This window comes from Sceloporus undulatus, chromosome 1 (genome assembly GCF_019175285.1).
Source record: "Sceloporus undulatus isolate JIND9_A2432 ecotype Alabama chromosome 1, SceUnd_v1.1, whole genome shotgun sequence".
Lineage (NCBI taxonomy): Eukaryota > Metazoa > Chordata > Lepidosauria > Squamata > Phrynosomatidae > Sceloporus > Sceloporus undulatus.
In genome coordinates this window covers 131808323-131832199 of record NC_056522.1, presented here as the reverse complement: position 1 = coordinate 131832199, position 23877 = coordinate 131808323, and the positions used below count along the sequence as shown (strand labels likewise).

The window sequence follows — 23877 nt, the reverse complement described above, 5'->3', positions numbered from 1 at the left end:
AAGATTAACCATCCATTATGTAGCCAAGCCCTCCCTCCAGTCCATCTACCTTGGTCCAGGCCTTGGAGGTAGAGAGGAACTGCTGGACCTCTTACCCTCTCCCTCCACCACTCCCTTCTCCTTCTGTGTCATGTCTTTTTAGATTGTAAGCCCGAAGGCAGGGAACCGTCTAACTAAAAAGATTGCATGTACAGCGCTGTGTAAATTTACAGCGCTTCATAAATAAAGGTTAATAATAATAATAAATGGAAATGAAAAGAAACAGCCTTGCTATGGGAACAAAGGAAACACTTAGAAGTATCCATTATATCTGTATTCTAAGCAATAAGAATATACCATATAATGTACAACAGCTCGCTTACACAAGCCAGAAGTGAATTAGATGAAGGATGTATCTGTTTTGTTGTTAATTGCCTTCAAGTCAACTTGGACCCATGGCAACCTCACAAATGACAAATGAACTCCAAGTCACCCTGTCCCCAACCACGCTGCTCATATCTTGCAGATTCATGGCTGTGGCTTCTCTGATTGAATATATCAGTCTAGAATGCAGTCTTCCTCTTTTCCTATTGCTCTCAACTTTACTATTCACGATCATTTCTAGTGAGTCAGCTCTTCTCATGAGACAGCTCAAATAAGACAACCTCAGTTTAGTCATCTTTGCTTCTAGGGAGAGTTTGGTCTTGATCTACTCTAGGACCCACCACTGGTCTTTTTAGCCACCTATGGTATTCCCAGCACCACATCTCAAATAAGTTGTCCACACTACATCAGTTTTCTTCACTGTCCCAATTTCATTACAATAAATAGAATGGCATGGACAATCTTAACTTTAGTATTTAATGATATATTTTTCCATTTCAGCATCTTGTCTAATTCCTTCATAGCTGCCTTTCCAAGTCTTAGTCTTCCTCTGATTTCCCCCCCAGTCTCCACTCAGTTTGATCTCTTCATTGTCTACTTTATAATTAGTGGATCATCTTTGGTCATTTTTTTTTATCTTGATGTTCAGCTGTAAACCTGCCTTTGCACTTTCTGCCTTGTCTTTCTCCCACAATCTTTCCATATCTCTGATATTTTCTGCTAGTATTATGGTATCATCTGCATATCTTAGATTGCTGGTGTTCCTTCTTCCAGTTTTCATGTCTCCCTCCTCTTGAGTCCAATCCTGCCTTTTGGATAATGTTCTCAGCATACAAATTAAACAGACAACAAACAAAAAAGGACAAACAAGAGACCTCTTCAGCAAGATTCAGAAGTCAGTGGAAAAATTAAGCCAAGAGTAGGGATGCTCTGTGACTAGCAAAGGAACATATGACAAGACCAAGAAGAAATAAAAAGATGATGGAAACAATACATGGAAGAACTACATAAAAGGGAAAAAAGGATGGCAGATTCATTTAAAGAGGACCCATATAAGAACAAACCTCAAATTTTAAAAAGTGAAGTGAGAGCTACACTCAGAGCACTTTAGAGAAATACATTACCAGGAACTGATACCACACCAGGAGAGGTCTGGATTATGAGAAACTATGGGTGACTTTTAAAGAAATGGGTCTGCCACAACATTTGATAGTCATGTGTAATCTATATTCAGGACAAGAGGCTACTGTTAAGACAGAATACAGAGAAACAGAATGGTTTCTAATTGGAAAGAGGGTTAGGCAAGACTGTATTCTATCACAGGATGTGTCTATACATTGCAGTTATATTGTTTTCATTCCCCTTTCACTGCCATGGCTCCATCCTATGGAATTTTGAGATTTGCACTTTGCTGAGGTACTTAGAATTCTCTATGGATAATTGTTACCATTCTCTGAAAGAAAGTTCTAAACACCTCACCAAACAACAAAGCACAGAACTCTATGAACATGACAGTTGAAGTGGCATGGAACTGATATAAGTAGTAGTGCAGATGCAACAAAAGAACAAAGAACTGTGAGTCTGGCACTAAATCTGGCCCAAACCCTTCAGCCACTTTCTCCTCCACAAAGCAGGGCAGAAGATTCTTTCTCTCCACACTGCACAAAAAAGTTGAAGCCAAAGTCTTAGATACATGTGCTGGAGGGAGGGAAGGTATAAAAATGAAAAGAAGGAAACGAAATTAGCAGATGGTCCCTCAGCCGTCTCCTTCTGAATTTAAAGTTGAAACCCATCCCTCTTTCTGAAAAAGATATTTTCAATTATGTTCTCACTTTTACTATGAAAAAGGCAAGAAATGGAGCATTTTGTGAAAGTGTGGGGAAAGGGTTTTGCATTGCAGTCATCACATTCTCCGCCTTGCAACTTTAACTGAAGTGCTGGGAAATTCTAAGTGATGACTCTATACACTGTGGATAAACAGATTCTTTATCCATGGATTCAAGCATCCAGGGCTTGAAAATATTCAATATATAAATTCCAAAAAGCAAACCTTGATTTGCCATTTTATATAATGGACAGCATTTTATAATGCCATTGCATTTAATGGGACTTCAGCATCCACAGATTTTGGTATTCATGGGAGGGCTGGAACCAAATTCCAGGAGTTCCCATAATCTCCTCATTGATCTAATACAGGCCTCTGGTGAATGTTTGACAACTTGTATTTTTTAAAGAGTAAGGCTTCAACTTTACTGCAGAAATAATCCAGTTTGACACCACTTTAACTGCCATGACTCAGTGCTATGGCATTCTGGGAATTTTAGTTTGTTGTGGCAACAGAGCTCTCTGACACAGAAGGCTAAATGTCTCACAAAAGTACATTTCTCAGAATTCCATAGCACTGAGCCATGACAGTTAAAGTGGGGTCAAACTGGATTATTTCTGCAATGTGGATGCAGCCTGAATTGAATAAATGAAGAGCTAAAAGGCTCAGTTATTCAGAAGAAAAACTAATTTACAGAATGCCCATCCTTTTAAGACTCTAATTTCTTTCATTTGTTTTTCCACCTCAGCTGTTGCTATCCCATCATTGCTCATCCTCTCCCTCACCCTGCAGTTATGCCTTCTTGGTCATTTTTAGAGTACTCTCAGGTAATCAATGGGGCTTTCTGCACCGCCATTTGGGACGTCCGGAGGACGTCCTATTTTAAAAAAGGGGCGTCTCTTATAGACGCCCCTGGGCCTAGTACGGACTCCGTCCGTACAAGATGGCGCCGGCCCTTCTACATGGCCGGCGCCATCTTTGCGTATCGGACGCTGAGCGTCCGTACGCGTCGCGTCCTTTGTGACGTAGTGAGTGCGCCCCTGGCGCCTCGCTACATCACAAACGCGATGGAAAAAGAAGCTCCATTTTGGAGCTTCTTTTTCGGTCCGCGCGGGAGTCGCGCCATCTGAAGGCTCCGGCTCCCCCACGGACCTACCGGCGGTGACGGCAAAGCGCCGCAAAGTGGCGGTATGTACCCCGCCAATGATTCAGTGTTATAATATCATTTTGTTACAGGTCTGGATGTATGATCTCACTATAAGCACAAATTCAGAATGAAGGTAAGGATTCAGGAAAAGTTTAAAGAGTAATTTTTTACTTCTATTTCCACCCCAATATAGTTAGCATAGGTACTTCTAGTTAATTTGAAAAAGATAGGAATGATATACATGCACCACTGGTATGCAGTACAAAACACACTGTGATCATCCTCATTCAGCATAAAGATCAGGATTTCTAGATCACTCACATTGACAGTCCTCCTAGTCAGTCTATGATCACAAGGTAATAAGATGCTGATGCAGCTTGCAATGCTATATAGTCAGACTTCACTTACGATTCTGTTTTTCAGATGATTTTAAAAATGTCTCTTCACCACAGATGTTAATAATAACATACCAAAGTCAGCCTATATCATATTGCATAGTGTCACAAGATGATGTAGTAGTTTGCTCTGGTGACCACTCCTCTATTTTCCAGATGAAAGTCCCACTTCCCTTTAATCTGCTTTCATACTTCAGCCATGGCGGTGCCTTAATCCATCACGCTGACAGTACAACTGAACACTATGCACTTCACATACACAGAAGATGCCATAAATTGTTTTAAAAGGCATTAGACAAATGGTTTTTACTGCTGCAAAAAATAACACCAACCCACTCATTCACACTTGTCCCATTCATGGGCAACCCAGGTGAACTTGTATAGCACTGAACTCAGCAGCATCCATCTTCTTCCTTTACTTTTCGAGTCAGGCTTTAGTATCTAGCAGAGCATAAAGACAATATGACCATGTATATTCTTGATGAATGATTTGATGTACAACAGTAAGCCAACAATCCTTTGACTCTCACAATAGAAGGAATCCTCACTGAGTAGAAAAAGATGTAAGAGATTTGGCAGCATCTCAGAGACTGAGAAGAAGATATTTCTAAAATAATTTCTCATGGACTCCAGTCCACTTCTTCAGATACAGTGGACTGAAGACCACAAAAGCTTATGCTAGAAATACATTTTTCACAATCAGTCTCAAAGGTGCTATAGGGTTCCATTATATTGCTATATGCTGAAACAGACTAACATGGCTATGTCTTTGAATACTTGCCTAAATTAAATTATAAGTGTGCTTTAAACATACATAGAATTGTACCTCATGACATTTTAAAAAATAAAATTCCACCAGAAAGTTTGGGTGAACTATAACTGTAACAAAATACTCACATTCTCTGGTATGCAACCCAAATCAGCCTGGACTCCAACTTTGAATGGAACATACCACCTTTGCTGTCTCCAACATCACATTCTCTTTTAACAGTTTTATCACTTATTTATTATACACAGCAGTAACAGCAGATACATCTTACAAGCCAAATACCACCACTCTCATAATGTTCACAAACCCACAAAGTATCAAATATCAGTATTAAAAAAAATCCACAGATCTTCAAATTTGAAAACAAATGTATGATATCATGTAATGAGGGATGTGGGCCTCAGAAACACAAGAACATCTTCAGAGAATGCATTTTTGTATCATTAAAGTTAATATTAAAGCAAAATGAAAATAGTCAACCACAATGCCAACGTTCTGCACTTATCAGCCTTTATGGCATGAGCGACAAGCATTGAAACTAATTCTGTTTCTAAGATTATGTATCCATGATAAAGGTTTTTTGCAGACCCTGCAAGTCAGTGAGCAAGCAAAGACAAGTAAATGCAGTTCTTTCATTTCTCTTAAGCCACATACAAAACCTCAAACATAAACATATCCTTCCTATCCTCCAAGCCAAGCTGAGGCTCCTGTGTTTGTGCCTGTGCCTTTTACCATCTGGGCAGCAGCTGAGGCAAGGAACTTGGACAGGGGGCGGGGCCAAGGCCTCTGAGGCTTCTTCTGCCCTGCTGCATCACCACCAGCCAGCTCCAAGCCAAGCTGAGGCTCCTGTGTTTGTGCCTTTACCATCTGGGCAGCAGCTGAGGACTGCTACTGCTGCTGTTGTTTGCCGGGTGGTTCCCTGGGTTTGGCTGGAAACCTGCGGAGCTGCACACCAACCCAGGGAAGCCGCCTTCGGACTCTCCATCGTCAGCGCTCCAGCAAGCAAGCCAGGACTGCGGAGGGCTTCGGAACACCTGGGGGAAGGTGGGGAGAGGGGCGTGTCGGTGGCAGTGACACATTCAAATCCAGCCCGCCTGGCCTCCTCACCCATCCCACCTCTGTTTTGCCTCCAAACGACTGTTGCTACTGTTGCTGTGGTTGTTGCTGTTGTTTGCCGGGTGGCTCCCTGGGTTTGGCTGGAAACCTGCGCAACTGCACACCAACCCAGGGAAGCCGCCTTTGGACTCTCCCCTCGCTAAAACTTCACTGCTAGGCAAGTTATTGAAAAATTTGTCTGACATGAATTTGCCAGAACGTAAAGATTGTCCCTAGAAGCTATCCTCCAAACTTCTCTCTTACTGAAGATTTTCTTCACTGTGTCATGAAGTTAAGTGCCTCTTCCAGGGAGGCTCACCTGACTTCAACTACCCTAATGGCTTGTTCAATCCATATGAACAACATGGTCCCACTGCCCCAGCTGGTTTTAATAATGACAATCAATTTCCATGACTCTGCTTCTTCTGTATTTGATCTGTTATTGCTTATGCAATTGCTTTTCTACCTACTGCCCTTAAAAATGTTAAAGTTACAGTGCAAAAAGAGTATAGCTAGCCCTTGCTAAATTACAATCTTAATATTGTCATACGTTTGTTAATTTTTTTAAAAAAATGATTGCAGGTAATCTAGCCAACCCTAGATCTACCCTAAGTGTATCCAATGGAGAATTAAAAACAGAAACAACATTTTACATATGGAACACATGCAAGTTTTTTTTTTTTTTAAAGAAGAAAACCCACATAGAATTGACATTAACTGAGGAATTTAGTAAGCTTGAACTCAATCTAGGGAATGGTTCTGTGCTGATATTTCTTTGCATCTGTGTTTGTAAGTTATACTGAATATATATCTTTGAATCTTACTTTGGGGGTAAACTGTCAAAAGAACACAGATATAGCCGGGGGGGGGGGGATAAATAAGTACAATTTTGTCAATCAGGTTTAAAAAGTATTTGTATTACTGTGCTATCATTCTGCATGAAATACCCAGTTTATGCACTGTTTTTTTTAAAAGAAAAATCAATCAAAGGCCACCAAAGACTCATAAACAACCTATTCCCAATGAAACACAACACTTTCTCTCTGTACGTGTATGTTTTTATTCCTACAGTGAATGAATTCTCCTAGGGGAGAGTGTTCTTACTTTTTTCCCCTTCTTTTTGTCCTGGCTTTCTGAGGAACAATGACCCAGTGGGGATTTTATTGATTTGCTAACTATGTCACAGTCCATTTAAAACAAAATGGTATATGTTTTTGACAGGGGAAAATGACAAATGACTGTAGAAAGAGAAGGGATAGATTTGACTGATGGTAGCAGAACAACAACAACAAAAAGCCTCTCAGGACTTATGAAGAAAACAAATCTAAAATATGAAGCTGTAAATGGGACTGAATTAGGCTTTTTATGACAGGATTTAGTTGTTGAAGAAAGCAGAGATCAGGAGCACAGTGACTCCCAAGACTGAGGTAAGCAGCAAATAATGTTCCAGTTATTCTTCTCCCTCCATCCCTGTGGATCCTCACTGGGATGCTGTTCCCAAGTGGGAAAGACAAAGCAGGCACACATCATTTTTTGATACACTGAACCAGTAGTAGCCAAGCCAACTTTCTTTTTGCAAGGGTTTCATGCAATAAATCCAAAATCTTACATAGTGACAACTATACTTCCAACCAAGCCCTTCTCTATGTTTCTTCTTGAAGAAAGTAACAAACATTTTTAAGAAGGTTTTTCCTGTCAGACTATCTTTAAAACTAATGCAGTCTTTAGAAAACCATGCAGAAATATCCTTTCCTGCACATAAAATGCTGTTTCCTGTGCATAAAATGTTGGTCAAAATTCTGTAAGGGACTTATGTCATTGTAAGTGAACTAATGCCTGAAGGAAACAGAACTAGGTGGTTTTGCAACATCTGTACTCAGCAAGGGGCTGCTGTAAGATTAGTACACAGGGGACTGAGCGAAGTGATCAATGCAAAACAGGACAGATGTACATTGGGAGCAGTGAGCATTGGGACATCAACTGAGGCATCTTTGCACTAGGAGGGTTTCTTAGTGCCTCTGCTATATAGCTAAGTTTGTGGAAAGTTGCACAACATAGATTGTGCTATAGAATAGGGGCCATTGTTTTCTATGCAAATCAACTATGTTCAAGTCACAGATTTATTTATTTCTTATTTCTTATTTCTTATTTTTGCACGGAAAATAATATTTCTACATAGATTTATTATTTTCTGCAAACAGCCAGGTGCAAATTGTGCACTGAATAAGTCCCAAACTGCAAAGATGCTCAGCGTTGCAAGAATCTTCTTGGCAGGTTTTATCAACACTGGAAAACATTTTTTTAACAATTTTCCAAATATTTTTTTAATATTCTTTCCACTTTTACCTTGCAGTTAATGCACAGGATATGGCATTACAGGTAGCAAGCATGTAAGCAAGGTTTACGAGAGTGTAGTTTTGAAACAAGTGATTGCTTCTGCTAGCCAGTGGGGATATGGTAAAGGAACCACTGAGCACATGTAAGTCTCTTTTCATTTCCACTGAGCAAGTGAAACCTGGCCACAGAACACAAATAAATGATTTATAGGGCAGAATTGCTCTCTTCAACAAAGTCTCTAGCCCTATAAAATCCTTACCATAGGATTTAAACAATATCCCACCTAGCCTAGCAAATATTTCATGTGTCAGTAGAGAACACTGACACAGATTCCCTCTGCCAAAAATCCAATCCTAATTTTTTTCCCCTTTCATCTCCCATCCAGGATGCCTTAACTCTCAAAATACTGCTTCTCTCCCACTGACATTCTTCATTTTTTTTTTTTTGGCTGAAGATTCTTCATTCTGGATTCCTACTCAGGGTATCACTTTTGCCACAACAAAATCTAGAGAAAATATCTTTGGCAGTACCAATTTAAAGATTAGAAAGGCTAGTAGTGAGTGCTATGTGTCAATCCAGAAAGGAAAGCTATACAGCTGCCTCATATATGGTTGCATCGTTTAGCTGCTGAAATGCAAGTTTCCCCCATATTCCACCTTTTGCTGCTTCATCTTCTTCATCTATAAATAATTAGGCACATTGTACACTATTGATTTCATTGGGTTTCAGCATGTGTGACTCTTCATGGGAAATCACACAATATACCGTCATTAGGCCTCTTAGGCATTCTGACTTTTTATAAATGGTTTTGTTGAAAGCTGCATTCAAGCCAGATCGCATCACAGCCATGTCTGTGATATCTCCCACCCTTCTCCAGGAGACATCTGGGGTAGCCATGTTGGCCATATAGCAAAGCCAATAACATCCAAACAATGATACCTTTATCGAGCCAACCAAAATGCACAATTACATGTTGCAAGCTTTTGATGTCATACTGGCTTCTTCATCAGGCAAACAGGATAAATAAATTAAAGATGTTAGTCATAGGCCTACATTTTCTGTTTCTGGTTTTAGTTCAGATGGTAGGGAGGGCTGTTTGGAGGCTGGCACCTCCCCCTTTGGCCATGTGGTCACTGGTAGATTTTCAAAGTCAAGGAAATTTAATGTCCATTTACAATTCAAAGAAGATGTGTCCTTGGAATCCAGCATGTCTCCTTCCTTTGTGAAGCCACAGGCTCCTATGTAGGTAAAGAACATTGAATTTCTCAAGAAGTCTTTGTGTTTGCATCAGGAAGAGGCAAAGCATGACAGTCAGTCCCAATATTAGAAAAAATTGCTTTACCTTTGTTGGAGTCAGAAGCCAAAGGGAGAGGTGCCAGCCTGCAGATTGCCCTCCCTACCATCTGAACTTAGACCAGAAACAGGAAATGCAGGCCTGTGACTAACATCTTCAATTTCTTTTTACTGTTTGCCTGATGAAGAAGCCGGTATGACTTTGAAAGCTTGCAACATGTAATTGTGCATTTTGGTTGGTACAATAAAGGTATCATTGTTTGGATGTTATTGGATCTTCTCCAGGAGCATCACAAAACCCTATTGCCTTTGTGAGTTTTGTCATTTGATGCTCAAGAAGGCTAAGAACTCAGCTGCAGAGCAATCAGTTAATGATGCAACATGAACATATTAGGATTGGGACAAAATAACAATACAAGAAAGTACCCTCTATCCTCCAAACATTTATCTTGACACACCTTAAGATAGTTATTATCCAATTAACCAGTTCTTCCATTGTAAAGGTTCCATCTACAAATCAGAAAAGGGTAAATTTCTTCCCTTTTCATGTAGTCCCTCCTACACACCAAAACTTTTCATCCAAAGAATTGGTGGGGCATGGGTTCTGCATATTTGGAGGAGAGAAGGAACCTGCAGGAAGAAAGGAGGAAGAAAAGGGAAAGTCCTACTACAAGAGGTGTTCTCTGCACAACATTAGAACTTGCCCTTAGATTCCTCGGAGAGGGGATGCAATTTATGTCTGTATGCAGACAACAGGGCAAGAGATTACAACCAACCAGAGAGACACAGACACGTACATGAAGTTCATACAGTATACTAACCAGATGAAGATCCATGCAAGTAGAATTGTGTTTACATGCATTATTAATGCAATCATCAATGTCTTGGTCACATTTTTGTCCAGCGTATCCAGGATTGCACAAACAATAGAAGCCATCAACAACTGCAATAATGTGTTTGAAAAATAAAAAAATAGTTATTCCTTGTTACACAGAATTACACAGTAATTAAGACAAGAAAGCACTTATATAAAAGTAAAAAAAAAAGTTAATAGAATTCTCTTCTCCAAAAACGTTCTCAGTTATGTAAAATAATTCCCAGAATTCCGCAGCACTGACCCACACCTCTAATATATTGGTGGAATTTCCTCTTCCCCTTATGAAATTTGGTGAAACTTTATACCCATTTTTCGGCCCAGAAAACGTAGAGTATTTTGATTAGCCATTTGGATAAAGCTGGTGCACAGAGAACCTAGGAGGGACCCATGAATTTCTGACAGCCTCCTCCCTCAAAACCCACACATTCCACTCCCATTGTATTATTTTACAAAGTTTAGCATACATGTAGCTCTGCAGGTTCTTTCTTGGCATTCCTCCAGGACCTGCCTGTTTCCCCCTATGAAACAAATGGATTATTTCACCCTGTTAAATGAGGTGTATCCAGTCTGAATTCTGGTTGTTTTAACATAGCCACCATTTCATGATATCATATATATATATATACACTTTCATTTCATTTTATACTGTTATCTTTATTGAAAAGACTTGAGGATTTAAGGTCCATTTGGAAGTGGAATGTGTGGGCCCATTTAGACCTTAAATTTTCAATTTTGAGAGTAGCCACCTGGGCCCACCTTGTTCCACCTTGCAAAATTTCTCTCAGAGGCCCTGGTGAAAGTGTACATGTAAAAGAAAGAGAAATGGACTAGAAAAAGGGTGCTTTTCCCATTCCTAGTTGCAAAGCAAAGCAATTTCCTTTTTCTCTCACAAAAGTGAATGACCCTTATTTATTTTAGAAAAATGTGTGATAGTAACCCACAAACACATATATCACCTCCAGCACCACAAGTACCTCATACAAGAGAAAATACACAGGGATGCTCTGGACACAACACAAGGGATGGCCCCTAGATATGCTTATACATAACTACTGTATAAATAGATAAATGTATTTATACATACATACATACATAAATACATAAAATACATAAATAAATAATGTCTTTTATATGCAGTGGAAATGGGCAAATCAGTCTGTCACAAATGTTCTGTCAGCACTGTTTTCAAATTAACATGTGAATTTTCCTTAAAAAAAAAAATCCAGCACAAAAACATGCAGTTAAAAACATATTTTCAAATTATTTTCTTCTGAAGTACCTTTTCTAAATGAATTTTCTCTCAAAATGCACACCTTTAAGTTCCTATTCAAAAACAAACAAAGCACCCAGCTGTGAACATGGGAACATTCAAGAAACATGAAAATTGATTGATCATTTGGTTCAGGTGTACATTTCAGCTGGCGATGGACCTGGTCAGTTTCTACTGAAATTTGCAAAAAAGGAATTCCTCTAATATCCCTACTATATATTTTATAATTTTTCCAGATGATTTCCATGAAAGAATGTGATCTTTGTCAAGGATAGCTGAAATTTCCATATGAATGGAGAAGTAAAGGAATGAAAAAGAAACTGCTCATGTGACTTGGGCTGCATCCACACTACAGAAATAATCTGGTTCGACACCGCTTTACCTGCCATGGCTCAATGCTAAGGAATTCTGGCATTTGTCATTTGTTGGTGCCACAACAAACTACAGTTCCCAAAATTCCATAGCATTGAGTCATGGCAATTAAATTGGTGTCAAACCGGATTATTTTTGCAGGGTGGATGCAGCCCATGTGTAGCTAGTGTTAATTCTGGGATTTGTGATTTGTTGTGGTTCCAGAGCAAAGCTCTGGTGCCACAACAAAGTACAGTTCTCAGAATTCTCTAGCATTGAGACATGGCAGTTAAAATGATGTCAAACTGGATTATTTCTGCAGAGCAGAAGCATCCTAAGAGCCTTGCGCAATCTGATGCCTTCAGGAAATGATGTATTACACCAACCTCCCCAAAGCTCAACAAACCAGGTGACTGGATTTTTATTCTTCCAGGAATGTTAGAAGGTGTAATCTAACATAGGCCCGGTACATACCTTATTGAAGGTCTGGAGTGTTGTCATCATTTTTCCCTCTGCAGGGGAGCCACAGCCGCCAAACTGCATGGCTTCCCTGAGAAGGAAAAAGAACCTGAAAAAAGCGGGTTCTTTTTCTGCCACGCCAGTTATGTCCGAATGCGCCAATGGCACATTTGTGATGTAACTGGGGTGATGTGATGTGTGGACGCTATGCATCCGTTATGTCATAATGGCTGTGCCCGTGTATACAGGCACCACCATTATGCCACCACCAGTACGTGCTAGGGTTAAGAACCGTGCGGTTGCTGTGCGATCCTGTAAACCTAGCACAGTGTGAGTATGGTGCTTTAGCATTATCTGTACCACACCATACAGAAGGGTTGAGATTTAGATGACTCCACTTCAGGGTATGTGTTCCTCAGCTTTAGAATTTCTTTACCAAGGCAGCTTGCCTGCCTACCTGTCTTTTTTCCTCCCTCCCTTCCTCCTTTCCAGAGGTAGCCCCACAGACTACTGTACTATCCAGTTTCAGGATAGTATCTGTCTTCACTTTACATTGCTCTCTCACATAAAAAACGAAACATATTTTTTCTCCCAACTGAGAAGACACTGAAATTGAAATAAAATTAAATTAAAAATTGACATTTTTGCTGTTTTTAAAAAAAGCTTTTGGAAGGCTATATTTTTTTTGCAAAGAAATAATGTGCAAAGAAAAGATTTTAACTTGTGCAAATATGCAATGTGGCTTGTACAAAAAGTGTTTATGCAAATGAGATCTTCACAAAATGTCCCAAAACACCAAGGGGGGGGGTTAAAACCTGTCTCATAAAGAACTGAAATGTCTCAAGATATCCTTTCTCTCTAAGGATGATAAAAAGTGAAGATATTATTTTACATTCCTATTCTTAGGTGCTAGAGATTCCCCCCCCCAAAAAAAATATTCCCCAAGGTGCCCTTTCTGAAAGGAACAAGATATATGATTTTGCATCTGTGATTGAGAGACGCACACACATGCACACACACACTAGCCAGGGAAAGAAACATTTATTTTCTAGAGATGCAATTTTCACACTGTGCCACTTTATTAAAAAGGAACGGCTCAAGAGATGGAATTTGACAGCCTTGATCAGCTCCTCTCATGTGCTTCCATGTTTCATTCCAAGCCCCCTGAGCTAACAATCAGCCCTTCCTCTTTTTCATCATTAGTGATGTAAAAAGAGAAGTATCTTTAGAGAGCTACATCTATACAAGGGACCCAGTGACAGCAATGATTGCAGTTCTTACAGGCAGAGATTTATTATAGCCTCACACAGGTCCCTGGGTTCTTCATTATCTCTAAGATTTACCATATAATCTATGCTGTCACTCAGTCTCTGCACATGTAACTGCTATTACTCTCATTAAATGCTTCAAGCCCTTTGTTCGAGGAATTTTTTTTTTCTGACTACATGGCAATGCTAGGATTTTTCTTAATTTGCAGTTTTAAGCTGGAATTCAAGAAGGGCACTTTCCCTCCCTTTTAAGTTGCAAATCAAATCTCCATAGCTATTTACTTTAACAGGTACTCACACTGGGAACTGAATGATAAGATTCTAGGAAGATACATCAAATAATTTTAGGTTATGTATTGAATATTCACATCTATGGAAATCTAAGCAACTATGTGCTGAGATGATGATGGAGGTATGTGTGTTGATACATCTACACAAAATGGTACAATAAATACAACTCTGAAATCACTCATTACAAACAAATAGTATCAACCCAGACCTGTGGTCCTGAATAAGCAAATGAGTTTGTAAACACACACCTATGCTCTCGCTTTCACACACGTGTGAGTGCACACACACACACACACACAAACACATCCTTAGCTGAAAAATCCTTGTAGTGGGAACTGGATGAATTTATGAGGGAAAAAGCCAAAGTTTGTTTCTCAGTATTGTTCATAGGGTGGCTGCCAGATGATGCCTGGTGGAGCAAGCTAGCTTCTAAGTAAAGATGAATATGGTTATGGTGATGACAAAGATGATGACAGTGATGATGGTAGTAGTTCTGCTTCCTTTGTCTCAATCACTGTAGCTGGATGGAATGGTTCCTACCAAGTAATGGATGGAGTTGCCAGATGGAGCTGGCTATTACCAATAATGTGATAAATTCAGGTGGCACTCCTATTGTAGTTTCTCAACATGTACATGATTTATGCTCTTTCTAAGTATCCTACTTTGGCTATCAATGTTGAATTCAGTAATGTCTCCTAGAGCCCACTGTATCCATGGATTCTGCATCAATGGGATTCCACCATCCACACTTCAAAATATTTAAGACAGAATTCCAAGAAACAAACCTTGAAGTTCCTGTTTTATACAAGGGGCACCATTTTACTATACCATTGTATTTAATGGTGGATTTTGGCTTCCAGGGGAGTCCTAGAACTAAAACCCAGCAGATACAGCAGCCTATTGTACACCTTAACAGCCAGCAGCCACACTGAGTGAGGGAGGTCTGTTCAGCTACTGATCAGGGCACAAAGAGGATGAGATTTCCAGCCTTTCCCCACTAATAAGTGAGGCTACACTGGCCCATTAGAAACGGGCTGTTTTGTGTATGCAGAGCACGCACTAGGGTTAGAAAGGGGCAGTGCTTCCGCACCCTCCTAACCCTAGTGCGCGCTCCGCACACACTAGGGTTAGAAAGGGGCAGTGCTTCCGCACCCCCCTAACCCTAGTGTGCGCTCCGCATGCACAAAATGGCGGCGGCCATTCCACATGGGCTCTAGCCAGTGGGCTCTAGGAGACATTACTGAATTCACCATGAGGATGTCACGACCACGCCGTCTCTATACGGGGCAGCGCGGACGTGACGTCCTCGCTCCGCACCAAGGCGCATAATGCGCCCTTTCTGCAGAGCAGGAAGGAGCTCCGTTTCAGAGCTCCTTCCTGGTTTGGTCCACTGGGCGCAGCCTTCAGAAGGCTGCGCTCAGTGGACCAAAGGAGAAAGGGGCCAAGCGGCCCCTTTCTCCTCCTCCCCGCTGCCGCGGGGTGTCCTTGGGACACCCCTTTCCAGGCTGTGGGGAAGCGGCCTTTTGCCGCTTCCCCGCAGCCCAGAAAGCAGCGGATCGGGGCCTCAGTGGCTGCCGTTCTGGCCGCTGAGGCCCCGATACTCCGGGGAAAGGGGCGGGTACAGCCCACCCCAAATGGGCGGTCTGTAACCTGCCAATGTGACAGAGGACCTGATTCTGGTTGTTTCATTTTCAGTCACTAAGGGAGGAGAAGAACCCATCATCATTCTGCACTCAGACTGGCAGCTGAACAGACTTCCTTCTCTAAATAAGGCTGCTGGCTGGAATGGAATTCTAATAATAAGGGATAATGAGGAAGAATATAATTTAGAGTTGGTAACCTGGGATCTTCCAGATCCCGCATTGTTGGCTATGGGGTGAAACAGATTGGCAGGAAAAAGAGTCTTGAAGCTGATTTTCCACAGACCAATTCAAACCCCGAGCAACTGCACTGGCTGATCCCATGGCGACCTGGATGAGAATGGCCCAGTGATGGTGCAATGTGAAGCTGCATTTCTGGGTAATTTTTTTTAATCATTATTATTTTCGGTGTTTTCTCATCATCCTTGCACACTTTCACACAAACACACAGCCACTGGCAACTACCTCCTCCCTAGAAGTCATCTTGGATGGATGGCTTCTTTTGATAGGCTACACATTTTGCATCTGGAACCTTCCACCACTATAGGGCATTGTAGCATCCAATCATGCCCACCTTTATCTCTCCTTCACACACGCACTCCAGGATGTGTATGTTGCAGTAATATCCATTCGAGGTGTCACTGTTTCATTTTTGGGCATTGCTGCCCCCAACGCTTGGATACTGCAGCTCCATCCTTTCTTTACGTGCTCCTGCATCGGGGTGTTTATATGCACAATTAGGGGATAGATCACTCCTTTATAATTGGTCTGGCATGGTGCATTTAGGTGCACGGATGAAGGTGCGTGTTTTCAGAGAAAACAGAAAAATTCAGCTTCTTTTTATTCTGGCATTTAGTCCCGGAGTGCAGCATGGGTGCAGTTTCTACCCAGTTTCAAGGCATGCATCATCTAAATGCCCCAGCTCAAAACTGGTTTATTTGGCCTGTCTGTTTCGGGTCTATGTTGGCTAGGACTAATGGTATAGAGCAGGGGTTCCCAACATGAGGTACATGCACCTCCAGGGGTGTGAAATGGAATTTCAGGGGGTGTGACAAAGAATGGCTTCCATCCTTAAGTGAATGGCTTGTATCCTTGAGGCCCATGAGTCACCACTCATTTTTTTCTGAATAAATCAGAATCTAATTGCTCAATTTAGATTTGCATTTTATACACTAAGTTAAAATATTTTTTAAAAAAGTTCAGTTTGTTTATCTGCAGTATTGTATGTGATTCAATTTGTTTTGTAATTCCAAAATTAGAAAGTAGACTTCTTCATCTTCAAATATAATATTACTTTTGTAGGGAATACAACCATTTCAAACATTTCCTAGGGGTGTGGGGCATAGAAAAGGTTGGTAACCACTGTTATAGAGGCTCCCAGGTGTGTTCAGACATTTGAAAAAGCCCTCTTCCAAAATTCCCTCTCAGTGCACAAATATCTGAATATTAAGCCACCGGTATCATGGACACTGCGATGGGCATAGCTAGTATGCATGGCAATACAACCTACTCCTGTGCATTCTGAGAAAGGGTGAGAAAAACAGCTGAATGAGGCTTGCAATATTTTACAGTCCTACTGCTTGGATCTAACTGGAGTATGGCTTTTCCCAGTTAAAACAATTCTGCAAAACATACAATTTCACTGAACTTCTGTTCTTACCATCAGTGTAGAATTTCACTAATTATTAAAATGCAAATACAGTCAGCATCACCCTGTATATTTAGGCTTTCTCCTGCTTATCTGGTTGGTAGAAATTCAACAGTGATATATAAGCTTCCCACTGGGCATTTTTATTTCTTTTTTCTGAAGTGTGATCTATCACTTAATAGGAGTAAAAAGAGTTAAAAGTCATTAATATTATAGGGCTTCCTCGCTGCTCAGCCACACTGAAAAGGCACCCTGTCTTTCCTCTGCATGATCTCATTGCAAGGGAACATTCATACGTATTGCAAACAGTCCCATTGCAAACAATCCTTCATTGCTGAAAGGAGCATCTTTTTAAGTACCTGAAAATTACTCACCATCAAATATATTGGACAAAAGGCATTTGGGCTAATTGAAGCATCGGAAGCGACGATTCAAAAAATCTCATTAGAATTTCTCATTAGCTGGTGTTGTGACCTCTGGAAACATAAACCTCTGTGCCAGAAAATGAGACATTTTGGCAAACTCCCTTTCTTTCAGAAGCAGAATACCGAAGTGTAGCTGGGGCACACATACTAGTAAATGTTATCTGCTTATCTCCCTGAAATGATTCAGATTCAGTGACTAGTGTGCTCTGAATGATAAAAAGAGCAATAGCACATATTGAACTCACCATCATAGCAATATCCATGGAGGCAAGGGTTGGAGCTGCATTCATTGATGTTGATCTCACAGCGAGGGCCTGCAAAGCCCTTCTTACACTGGCATTGGAATCCAAGGGGAAAGGCAGCCAAATCCATCTCTTTTAGACATACAGCTCCATTCTCACAGGGATTCCCACCCTCACAGGGCCTAAATTCACAATTAAGACCTGGAAGAAAAAGAAAAGAAAAACGAACACCCTATAATTAATGAATTGGTCCCTCTTGCCTTGTCTGTGCCATAAATTATCCCAGGTTAACTTCTGCTGTTTGAAATGTGTTCTAACCTCTCACACCTATTTAAGAAACAAAATGAAATGAAATCTACACATGGCCTTTTCTTTCTCCAAAACGTGAGGGAAGCTGCATGGCTTCAAGGGGATATAAAACCCGAAATCCATGGTAAAGCAGTATGTTTTATCAGGACCAGCTAAATAAAATGTCACCCAGAGTAGATGTTAAATAAAGTGGGTGTGAGGAAGTTAGAAAAAAAATATGGTGGTCTTGGAGTCTTATCCCCTCTTCCTTAACAGAAAGCACATTAAAACACAAAAGTGTTTGGGTTGTTATTTGGCCTGATTTACTAGCCAGATCCAAAGCACGTAAACGCAAAATTCCCCTCTAAAGGGACACAAGTTTAAAATTACACGAGTCACATTGGCCCTTGAAGGACCTATCCTGCTCCCACCTTGAGTTTCTCTTACAGATTAAAAACAGTTCTTTCCTTACCCCCCCCCCGCCAAAAAACCCCCACATTTGCTCATACACCTCTAGAATTTTCACCTTGAAATCAGCAAAATCAATCCACCTCTAGCTGCAAATGTTGTTTACTTCCCCATCTCTCCAGAACCCCCAAACACCCAAAATACAAAAAAGACCCAAAATTGTCAGGAATGGTGGCTAGAAATGTTGCAATGCCATTTTTGGTACACCCAAAGGCAACAATTTGGGTGAGGTGCAGGGAAGGAAATGTCCACTGCCCTTCCACAGTTGCTGAATCTTGGCCTACTTGGACTGAAATCTTGTGAAAGAAGAATTTCCCTGGCTGAAAAATGTGTTGCATTGTCTGAGAGCCTAGAACCCTGTGTGTTTTTAACACCTATGTGCAGGGGATTTGTCTCCTCACCATCTTTTTATCACCCCTCATAGAAATTTATTGGGATATATAGGCAGGAAAAGGATCTCAATACCGTTCTGATTTTTAAAAAAAACAACAACAAAGCAGACAACCCCTGAATTAATTCATTCAAATTATTCAAATCGGCTCACAACAACACATTTTGGCACACGTGTTCATCCAACAATCAGGCACAAATGTCTATTGGCATGGAAAACACTGACAGGAAGAACATGTCCATTTGATCTGAAAAAAGCTACATTTAGTATGAATCAAGAATTTCCTGTTAATTGATTTTACATTACATTACATTAAAAATAAGCCCTTTTAAAATATATTTATTTATGCATTGTTTTGTTCGACCTTGAAGAACCTGCATACACATTTTCCAGTTAATAACGTTGGTTGCTGGAAATGGCAGTCAGATATAACGTTCATATACATATTGCAAATCTGTCCTAAGGTACAATTGTACTGGACTCATATTTTGAATAGGAAGGAACATATAACAGGAGTTAGACTGAGGCTAGATCCATTATTGATACTGTTTAATTATGTAACAGATGCCTATAATATAAATCAGGCTCTTCTTATTGTTAATTTATTAACAGAAGCAAAGATTATTTTGGCAAGAGAACAGGAAATGGTTACAATTAAAAGCAGCAGAGAATGGTTATTTAAAATTATGCAGTTAGCTCATATGGAGAAACTAACAGAGTTGATACACAGGAGAAGCAGGAAACTATTCTGGTTTTTCTTTAAGGTGGTTGCCTTTTATTCACTTTTGGAATGGTGTAGGTTGGTTGGATATGTTTATTTCTAGAGAATAATGATAGGATATGATAGTTTCCTGTCTGTTGTACAGGGAAAATTTCTCAGTTCTGTTATCTGATTTTTGAAATGACCATGGTTGAATTAGAATTAAACTAGGAATGCTTTCTAAACCAAATGAAACCAAAACAAAATAAAAGCATTCAAAAATTGTACATTTTTGGAAACTACTCATAAAGAAAGGCATGTTAGTAGAAAGTGTTTGCCAAAAATGTATATTCACAGAGAAATTGTGTGAAATAATGTGTGCAAATGCTTGCACACATAAAAATGTGCACAAAATGTAGATATTGGTGTTGACCCCCCCCCTTTTTTTTTTTTTAAAGTGGAAATAAAACAAGCTTGGAAAAATTTGAATATGATATGAAGTGAACAAAAACTATTTTTAACAGAAGCCAGATTGTTGCACATATCATATTTATCTGGCAAGAACTATATTGGCTTCTAATTCGTTACCAGATACAACTTAAGATGTTGAACTTAAGATGTTGATTCTTACCAATAAGGCCTTACTTCAGTATTTCTGCAATGTACTGGCAGTCTGTGAGGATCCAGCAACTTGACCATGGGCATGGTGAGTACTGAACCCATCACCAAAAGAAAATATTATCTTGGGTACCTACCTGGTACCCATAATCCTTTTACTCAACTTTCAGTTGGAACAAGAAGCAATATTTTCAATTCAGCAGTGTTCATCCCCACTGTTCATCCTAGCATAGCATTACAGAAGAAAATAATGTAAGATCACAATCTTTCTTGTGAAAATCTCAGAGTTCATTTGTCCCCACCCTTCAGTCTAGCCTAGAAGATCAGCTTCTGCTGTCCGAAAGACTGTGAGCTGTTCCCTGCTGTGAAACATCAGCTGCATTTATTAATCAACAATTAAAAAAATCTTCCTTTAAATCAAACTTGCTATCACATGAATCTGTTGGGGAAAACCTGGCATGACTGAAGTTCAAGACTGGATCAGCAGAAAATTGTACTGATTGATCAATGAAGCCCTAATCTTCAGAATGCTTATGTGTGGGTAAGATGGATGCAGAGAAAAAGAGTAAGGAAAAGGTCACAAAGGTGGAACCCTTCACTTTGTTTTGTGAAAGATATTGGGTATTAAATGTCAGGTACAATCAGTGTCATGAAAATGCTTAGGGAGAGCACCAGATAGCAGGCAGGGAGGTGAGGTCTACTGAACCCCTGATGATATATATCATTTTGACTTGCGTCAGCCAAGCTTTCAGTGATGATGTAGTGGTTCACATAAAGGAAAAGGTTAGGAATGACTCCTAAATGCTTTGAGACCCAATGCTCTGAAGATCACCTTCTCCTATATTAACCTGCCTGTAATTCAAGATCTACTTTGGGTGGAGACGGCTGTATAAACCACCACCAAAAGAGGCCAGGTTGATGAAAATGTGGGCCTAGGCTTTTGTGTGGCAACATGTTAACTTCAGTATTTTTTCTGAAGTACAGTGGTACCCCGGGATACGAATTACCCAGGTTACGAATTTTTCGGATTACGAAAAAATCCCATAGGGATTTATTGTTTCGGCTTACGAAGGTTTCTTCGGGTTACGAAAAAACCTCGGCGCTATTTTCCGCCACCGGAGGGCAGCAGAGAGCTATTTTTCCATTAGCGCCTATGGCAATTCGGCTTACGAAGGTTTTTCGGGTTACGAAATTAGCCGCGGAACGAATTAATTTCGTAACCCGAGGTACCACTGTACTCTAGCCTAGCTTCATCTTTATTTACTTTTATGCCGCTATTGAAAAAAATATTCCCCTATTTTTGGATTATTTTAAATATAATGAATTCCACTTTCTGTTTTCCAAAGGTGGCCTTTAATCTGGATTTGTTTTTTATGGTGATTTATTTATATATTTATTTATTTTATCCCGCCTTTTTCCCAAAAAGGAACCCAAGGCAGCTCACAATATAAAAACACATTAAAACAACATTTTAAAAAACTATTAAAAAGGCTAATTAAAATAAATTTTTAAATATACAAATTTTAAAACATATAAAGGTTAACAGAACATGACTCAAATATTGTCCTTGCTGAACTACTCACTTTTCACCTTTGACATTTCTACATTTTTGTTTTCTCCCCTGGAACTGAAATGGTCTTAATTGACATATGTATTTATTTAAAATATTGCTATCCCATTCTATGGCTAAAGATTGCACAGCGGCATGCAATTAATTCAAGACAACAATTAACAATAACAATTATCATCATTACCATTTATCACTCAAAACCAGACAATTTGCAACTAGCTGAAACAAGTTAAAGCAATGCCAACCATAGAAACATGCACAAATTGGATAATTGGCATATTATCACTTGATAAACACAAGATATACAAGACTGGGAAGAATTCAGTCCCCAGCTTTCCTCCACCAAAGTACCTCAGAATTCTGTCTCATGCCTTCTACAAGTCCAGCTTGCTGAGAAAAAATGGCAGTTAGAAAAAGTTTCCTCTGTAGCAAAGGTAAATACTCAGGAATATCCTCACTTCATCTCTTGACGCAAGTAAAAATAGACACAGGATTCTTTCACACTACGAAATGATACACTAAGTAGCAATGCAACTCTTAGTTTCTTTTGAATCTAGCAAAGAGTAATTTCAGCAATTGTCTTCTTGCTGCGAGAAAGTCTTCAAAAACCATGCAGTTTTGAAGGCTATTTGAAATTCAGTACCTTATTCTGCGCAAAATCCGCACTTGGTTGTTTTGAAAAGAAACAGAATTTTCTGCATGGAAAATAGAATCTCAACAACGAACAATTCATTCTTATGCAGAATATTTTTTTTCCTGTGTAGATCTCCCTGCTGCTATAGTTTCAGATTGGTTCTGCCTAAAATTCAGACATGGTTGATTTGTATAGAAAACATTTTTTGTGCAGGAACAGCATTTTTTGCATGGAAAATAATATTGCAGTGCAGAGATACTAACTCCTACACAGAAGATGCTGTTTCCTGTACAGAAAATGCTTTTTTCTACACCAGAAAAATAAGTCCCAAACTGCAAAGATTTCAATCAGTCCAGAATGCTTCTCATCAAGGTTTCTCAAGACTTTTAAAAAAAAATTCAACCATTTTCTGAATACTTTCTAATATTCTTTACATCCCTACACTAAGGTTCCACTGTGACTGCCAAGGTTACATCTTATGGAATCCTGGGGTTTGTAATTTATTGAAGCACTTAAAGATCTCAGGATACCATCAGGGGAACCATGGCAGTTCAGGTGGAATTAAATGACTACAATTGTGTACAACTGGCCCTTCCTTTATGTGGGAAATCCGTTCTGCACCCTCCATGTAAGGGGAATTCTGCATATGCTCAAGCCCCATTTAAATAAAAGGGGCTTGTGCATGCGGCAGCATGGCAGTGCGCACGTCACAGGCGTGTGTGCCATTACCCCTTCCGGAGTGTGTTGCCCCTTTTCTTCACTCCTTCTACATCTGCCACCCATTTAATTGAAATGGGAAGAGAGGGAACACTGGGTGGCAAGGAGTGTTATTTAAAGTAGGAGTGCAATTCAGGGTTGACCACACATTAGCTGGAATATTTGTTGATTATTTTCCATGGCACTTCTAGACCATCAGATAAGCAGTTATTCTTAGCTAATTTCTGAACAATCACAGGCAAGTAGGGGAGAAATGGATGACACTAGAAAAGATAGAAGCAACATCCCTGTTACAGCAAATCTATTGCTAGATATTTGGGTAGTGCCAAGGAAAAGTACATATGTGCAGCCACAGCTTCCAGGAATTGTACAAAGTTCCAAATGCATTGAGACTGGCTAGGCAAGCCAAGAGGAACAAAAAGAGTTGCCCCCCCCCCAAAAATACCTTTGAGGCAAGAGAATGACCAAAGAGACAGTGGGACTGCTGTTCAATTAAGGATGACAAAATGCTAACAAATCACAATGAAAAGACATAACTACTCAATACCTATTTGGCTTCAATTTCCCCCACAAAAAAGAACTGTACTTTCATGTGGGAGCTGAGACCTTGGCAAGAGATTTGGATTGCAAATCAAGATTTATAGGGAGTTGGTCAGGAATCACCTAGCTAACCTCAAGAATAAGGAAAAAAGAAAACCCACAAAACTAACCTCAAAGCCAGGAAAAATAATGGAATAGATTATATTTGAGGTTATCTGTATGTATCTTGATGAAAATACAGTGATTAAAAGGAGCC

General features: G+C 39.9%; 1 protein-coding gene across 1 annotated transcript in view; it reads right to left on the bottom strand.

Moving 5' to 3' along the window:
- Window positions 1-5359: 5359 nt before the first annotated feature.
- Window positions 5360-23877, bottom strand: part of LOC121925312 (protein eyes shut homolog) — a 52549-nt gene continuing 34031 nt past the window's right edge. The window contains exons 6-8 of the mRNA XM_042457318.1: window positions 17699-17896; window positions 10046-10167; window positions 5360-5533 (exon numbers count right to left, since the gene is read on the bottom strand). Of these exons, the coding sequence (XP_042313252.1) occupies window positions 5360-5533; window positions 10046-10167; window positions 17699-17896 (494 nt within the window). The remainder of the gene's footprint in view (window positions 5534-10045; window positions 10168-17698; window positions 17897-23877) is intronic.